Source organism: Vicia villosa, linkage group LG1, assembly GCF_029867415.1.
Source record: "Vicia villosa cultivar HV-30 ecotype Madison, WI linkage group LG1, Vvil1.0, whole genome shotgun sequence".
Lineage (NCBI taxonomy): Eukaryota > Viridiplantae > Streptophyta > Magnoliopsida > Fabales > Fabaceae > Vicia > Vicia villosa.
Genome location: NC_081180.1, coordinates 4,143,110 through 4,149,777, shown reverse-complemented (window position 1 = coordinate 4,149,777; position 6,668 = coordinate 4,143,110). Strand labels below are relative to the sequence as shown.

The window sequence follows — 6,668 nt, the reverse complement described above, 5'->3', positions numbered from 1 at the left end:
TTCATTTAATTATAAAATATTTTAAAAATTTGTGTTAGTATCCAAAACTAACAACAAAAAAGTGGCAGAAAAATAACAGATTTTCCTTCAGATCGGACTTGTTAGTGGAAGTTTTATTGAAAGGATCAATCAGCTGAAAGTTAGAACCAAAAATATAAACAGAAAATTTAAATAACTTTTCAGAGGCTAAAAATAAAGATTTGTATATTTAGAGAGATAAAAAAATATAGAGATGAAAATAAACCTTTTTATATATATTTGATATTTTTTAGTAAAATCAACTCAAAGGAAAATAAAAGCTTACAAAATTATCATAATAGTAGTGTCAATAGAGAATCAAATAGATAAAAGTTTACGAGGAAATGAGACGTGATACATATCTACTTAGGTGTGAGTATTATGACACAAGTAACTTGGAATAATATTTCGCAGAAAACCTCTTGCATTCACAAACAAATCTGGATCTCAAAGGAAAAGCACAAGCTAAAAAAACAGAAAAATTATACACACAATCTAAAATCATAATCAACATTAGGATAATTTACAGTATCCGTGGCGTAATGTTATGCAAACTCACTATTAACAAAATCTGAAACATAATGAAAAAAATCTCTGCCTTACAGACTCTACTTGTTGTGGTATATTTCATCTGCTGACCAGAAAGTCCAAAATGCTTTTGCACAAGAAGACCACTCAACTTTCTCAGCTTATATGCTTCAACCACATGTCCATTGATGTAGCTCATTATATAATACTCACATTCACATACATCCTGGTTATATGACATCATTGCTTGGTCCATGAATGATTTGATCTATGACTCTGGATCATTTTTAATGCCATCAAGCATAGATGGAGATGACGCGCCACTAACTCTGCTGGGCAATGGTGTATTCCTTCGTGAATGGCGTTTTGTAGGTACAGTAGCACTCTCAGTTTCCCACTTTAGACTACTCATTCCATCTTCCTCCTCATCAGCATCCTCAAGGCTAGCCTTAAAAACTGGATGAACATAAGCATGCTGAAGGTAACCTTTTATGTTCAGGTTCGGGTCTGTAGCTCGTTCTAATGTATCTTTCATCATCGCTTCCTGTGTACAGATTTACAAAAGTAACATAAAATGAACAGATAATAACTGAAACAAGAAACTCCACCACCATCAATGAACACAGCACAGCTTCTTCAAATTTGAAACAAGCATCCAAATGACTAATTGACATACCTGTAAGGGATATTTAGAAAATGCAGATTCGAAACGGCCTTTGCAATATATATGGAACCATATTGTCAGTACCGGGAGTGCAATGAGAAAAGGAGTTGATGAAGCAGCTTTTTTGGTGGTCAGGAGTCCCATCAGAACTAGCTGTGAGACTATCAGTGCAATGATGACACGGAAATGGACATCAGGCCAGAATGCAGCGCCACTCTCATATTCTTGATTATAAACATTGATTATCTGCAATTTGGAAGTTAAGAGTTTTCATCTTGTATATGGGACAACACAAATAGGGGACCAAAAAAGGGCCACAGCGTAATTCAAGCATCTCATTACCTGATGGCGGAACACAACATAGGCCAACCCAAAGAAAATTATTATGAAAGGAAGAACAGTGGGCGTCACTGCAGCATAGACTAGGCCCAGCAGAAAGTACAATTGTATGCGAGGTTCTCCAGTGTTGAAACCTATACTCCCAGGATCCATGGCCTCTTCCCTGTCCTTTTCAGTCTTAACCAAGAAGAAATTCTTCAAGTGATATATGATTAGTGGTTTCAACATCAAAACCTCAGCAGCTATACCGGACCATCCATCAACCATTATATACGTGATGAAGAAACTTGCTTTTAAAGGAATTGCAGTGCCAATTGTTATGGGATATCTGAGAACAATAATACACAAGGAATCTTAATCATACTAACACAGTATAAATAAGACAGATGATGCTTGTAGCAAAGTGTCCAACAACTTTAACTGTTAACAAAACTAACATCGTGGTTCTTGAACTGAATGACTTACTGATTGGCTGGTTGGTGAATGAAAGAGTCGAGCTGTTGAAATGCTGTCCCGGTAAGTATGTTCCCAAGAAATATATTCACGAAACTAAAAAGGTAATATCTAGAAGCCGATCTTCTCTCAAGAGATGATATAGATCCAAAGCCTTCAAATTTTGACATCATCATCAATATTGACGGCAGAAAGATAAGAAAAAGCTTCAATGCAATACCGGGTAGAAAACCCTGAATGAATGACTTAATGAAAGGGCTGCACAATAAAGTCAATTCAAATAAATAAACCCAGTGATGAGAATGTGGATATAATCATATCTTCAGAGATCCAATTTTGAGATTACACTTACACAGTAACAAGCGGCTTCAACCACGGTGCTGCTTTCTGTATTCCATCAAGACTCGCAAGAGCTTGTACTATTGCAATGGGGATCATGAAAAAGAAAGTGAGAAAAAAGAATGCAACAGCTACGATCAACCTTCTAACAGTTAGGGAAACATATGGAATCGCTAAGTTTGGCCAATAGACGTCCCGTGGCTCTGGAGCCCACTCAGTCAACCAAAGTGTTGGATTTCTGGTTTGTTGGGTTTGAGCACAAACTGCAGCACCCCATCGACTTTTAAAAGAAACAAATGCAGCAGGCATGGTAGACTTGGGATCATTGGTGACCTTATCCCTCTCTAAAGCTATCTGCAAAAGGTGATAAACTTGAATCACAGTAAGTATCATGAAATTTTCTGAGGACAGAACAGATATGATTATGAACCAAAACAACAATAAGGCCCAAAGTTTCTGCAAATATTATCCTATTTAAATTTTTATTATGGTAAACAAGTTCTTTCACCATCACTCAAAAAGTCTTTCAAATTTCAGTTTTAGTTCAGGCGTTCAGGCGACCCATCAGAAAACTACTTATTGCATCAACAGTCGCAAAGCAGCTAGATAGTGAGATAACTCTTCAAAAGCAGAATAATATTAATGCACACATTACTAGTTAAAGTTTAACATATCATAGTCTGTGACATCAATTCTGCAAAATTAATATTTAATTCCCGTGTGAAAATAATTTTTTTATTTTTTATTAGCATAAAGAGCTTATATTACAAAAAAAAAAATTACATGCAGCGTGTGGTGAAATTTATAACAGAAAAAGATTATGGTACTTACTTCTTTTGACAGCTTGTCAATTTCAGTGGTGTAATGTTCAATAGAATCTACTTTCGTTCCACAACAACCAAGGAAACCAGTCTGGTAAAATATAAAAGAAAGATTATGGTAAATCTGAATATAATTTATACCTACATTTGAATGCAAGCGAGATTAAACTTAAATACCTTCATTTCAGGTCTTATTGAAGTTCTTTCAAGCTTATTTTGATAATAGACGAGCCAATTTTGCATCTTACTCCTCTTTTTAACCAACTTTGCCAATTTGTTTGCATTATATACAACCTACAAAAGTGTCGCAATAAAGATGCTGTCACACACTATTTTTTTCCCTTCCCAAATAAATCGGCAAAATTAATATGTTGTAATAGACCTAGTTAATAATCTAGGTCATGTTTCATAAACATTATCTCAGAATCAATTTGACAAACAAGTTTAACATTATCTCAACTAATTTGACAAATAACAACTTTCACAATATTTACCACCCAAAGTTTCTTAAATTTTCAATATCAAAATCAATGTGATGATTATTAATGAACACGATATTCTGGTAGTATAGTATATACAGTATGAACCAACCTGGTGAGTCAGATAGTTATTTGGATGATTGACCAGAAAGAAGTGCTCCACAAGCTCACTAACAGACTCGTCGGGATCTGGTGGAATGTTTCTAACGAGCACCTTCAAAATAATATATATTCTATAAGCAAAATATGCATGAAGGAATATCTCATATATCTCAATTTCAACTCGTGACAATTCGGCCTGTGATTTTAATTTCCCCAAACTCGGTTATAGTAAATATACTGACAGATTGGAGAGCTCTTCGGTATTAAAATTTGTTCCTGCCCCGTTTTATTATTTTTTTACAAAACTTTCCATTAGTTCTTTTGTCCTTTTTTTAATACTGCATAGCTGTCATCACTCTATTGTTTTGCTTACTTACTCACTGATATAGATAGCTTGGTTCTTATTATGATTGATTGCCAAATTACTAGCAAATCCACACTGGTAATCTACCTACTTTAAATGTGAAAAGTATACAATTGTGTCTACCTAGAAAAAATGACTGAGTAGCATACTGCCTCTAAATACTATGATTGGGTTGGTGGTGAGGGGAATTGGTAGTTTGTATGAAGTTTTAGGTTCAACATCTTTGTCACCATTGCACACCTAAGATAAAAAGGATAACCACTCTAACACAAGAAACATAAAACCAGAATTTGACACTTCATCCCAAGCTTCCCATAAAAGATAAAAATAGTTTTTTAAAGAAAACACACTCCTTACTAAAAATGGAAAACAAATTTTTTACCGAAAATTGATCAGGTCGACGTTTTTCTGCTGCAAGAAATTGCAATCTCATTGCGGCAATTTTTCCATACTCCTTCATCAAAATATAGCATGTCCAGAAGGTAAATGCATAAGCAGCTATTATATGGGACCAAAACCTGAAATAGAGTATAAAACTTTAGAAACTCACAAGATTTAGCAGCAATTTCAAAAAAGCCAACACTTAAAAATAGTTAAAACAATCAAATACTGACATGAACGCACCATAGAAGTAACTATACAGCTCTAAGATGCAAAACAATCAAGATTTTTTACAGTTAATAAAGGTTCTTATACCCAGCTAATGTCTCAACTTAGTTAATCCATATATATTTGGTCAAGAACACATCTTGACATGCAAGTACTATGGATTTAAAGACAACTCACCAAACAAAAACAAGAAGCGGAAACAAAACTGTAATTGCAGTGAATGATAGTTTCCAAACCTTTCGGATCCACGCTGGACATTTGAAATGGAGAGCTTATCAATGTCACTAGAAGTTATGTTTTTAACCCCAGCTATTTCTAGCCCAGTGCTTGTCCAGTTAACAGGAACCAGGATCGCCCACGCCAGGAACGCTATAGGAACAAAGATTTTAAGCCTAAACAAAAAGAAACAAACAAAATATCAATGACCATATTCACCAATGTGGTATATTCAAACATTGTCCATGATGATGACCATACCCCAACAAGTAAATCCTCAAGTAAACAACCGAATCCAATCCAGCATGGTCAATAAGCTCTGGCTCTGGCATTCTAAGTGCAGCTGGCATCCAATTCAAAAACCTAATATACGATCTCCAATCTAAATTAACAACCTTTCTCACAAAGGCTCCTCCATGCACAGGATCAGTTCTTAAACCCTTGAAATACCATTTCGGAAAGTATACCCTATCATTCAATGGCTGTAGCCTCAAAATAGCAAATGCCACAAAGAAGATAAATGCACTCAAAATATTAATCCCAGCAGCAACCCCAATATCTTTAAGCGAAGCCATCTTTTCCCCCTCTAGAAAATATCACAACTCTTCCTGAAAACCAATTAAATCAATTGAATAAAACAGAATTAAAGATTAACTAATCACGGTTTTAAAATACAAATTCCGTTATCATTTTCTGTTAAAGATTATGTTAATTCGCACTTCAACAGTGTCAGTTTTTCCATACTATTTACAGCAAAAGTATATATTATATAACTAATTTCTGTCAACTTAAAATAATGTTATCATTTTCTGTTGAACCCTAAATTTTTAACATTCAAGGAAAGTAATTCATCATAACTCATAAATTTGCTTATTTTGGTTGAACTACAACAGAATCTCAAATAGAAACTCCATTTTTTTCTATAGAAATTAAAACTCACACGAATTAGTATGCAATTTGATCCTAAAGAGTTAAGCTTAACAAATTAACAACAAAGAAATTGAAAAAAAGAATTATAAAAAAGTTCATACTTTGTAGTTGTCGCCAAGGATGAAACTCGTAAAACCGCGTTTAAATCAAGCAATTAGAGAAAATTATTGAGGAAGATCCAAAGGTGAATCAAGGGATATCTTGAAAACGTGAGAAAGCAAGAAGATTCCAACAGCGTTGAGGAGTGAAACGAAAGCACATGAATTGGAGGTTTTCCTCTGCTACACACCAACTAGTAGAATGGATTATCGTTGAGATTAGGTTAGATTGAAGAAAAGAAAGAGAGAGAGAGAAAGAGAAAAAGGTGAAAAAAGAAAGTGTTGATGATTCTTACTTGTTACGTTACTGGTGAGAATATGAATATCTTAGAAGATCGCTCTTTGTACCAGTGAGTACTAAGAACAAGCTTAAGCTACCATTATAAATGTGTGTGTGAGTTTTTTTATTATTAATTAATTAATTAAATGTTGTTATTATTAATTAATTAAAATATAAAAATAAAAATAAAAAATACGGATAATATTTATGGGTTGTGAGGAGAATTCAAGAAGAACAGCAAATAACAGTGAGATAGAAGCAGTTTGTCGGCAAAGTGACACGTGGCGTGTGGTAACGGCTATTTCTCATTATTGTTTTTGCAGGGAATGGGTTTTAGAAGAGTTGGATTCACGCGCAGAGATGGGAAGTGAAGTGGAAAATGGGATTCGATGAATGGAAAGAGGAGAGAATGACAGATAGAGAAAAGC

At 34.4% G+C, this 6,668-nt stretch overlaps 1 protein-coding gene across 2 annotated transcripts; it reads right to left on the bottom strand.

Annotated features, from left to right (window-relative positions):
• Positions 1–484: 484 nt before the first annotated feature.
• On the bottom strand, positions 485–6,408 carry LOC131626875 (protein OSCA1-like). 2 transcript variants are annotated; one of them, XM_058897714.1, is made up of 13 exons: positions 6,257–6,408; positions 5,964–6,154; positions 5,194–5,540; positions 4,953–5,108; positions 4,490–4,625; positions 3,754–3,855; positions 3,340–3,456; positions 3,173–3,253; positions 2,355–2,695; positions 2,015–2,260; positions 1,553–1,877; positions 1,223–1,456; positions 485–1,090 (listed from the first exon to the last, which is right to left on the bottom strand). In XM_058897714.1, the coding sequence occupies exons 3-13, from the start codon at positions 5,505–5,507 to the stop codon at positions 815–817; spliced, it is 2,328 nt and encodes a 775-aa protein (XP_058753697.1). In that variant the 5' UTR covers positions 5,508–5,540; positions 5,964–6,154; positions 6,257–6,408; the 3' UTR covers positions 485–814. The 2 variants fall into 2 exon arrangements, with proteins under 2 accessions (XP_058753697.1, XP_058753702.1); XM_058897719.1 differs by lacking the exon at positions 5,964–6,154 and having other exon boundaries at positions 6,257–6,394.
• Between the last annotated feature and the right edge of the window lie 260 nt (positions 6,409–6,668).

Bases quoted from the DNA above. Each gene is read 5' to 3' on its own strand.
- LOC131626875 (XM_058897714.1), bottom strand. From the start codon at position 5,507: ATGGCTTCGCTTAAAGATATTGGGGTTGCTGCTGGGATTAATATTTTG. The intron at 3,254-3,339 runs GTATTTAAGTTT...ATATTTTACCAG, and splicing joins CAATAAGACCTGAAATGAAG to ACTGGTTTCCTTGGTTGTTG. The intron at 2,696-3,172 runs GTAAGTACCATA...CACCTTTTGCAG, and splicing joins TTGACAAGCTGTCAAAAGAA to ATAGCTTTAGAGAGGGATAA.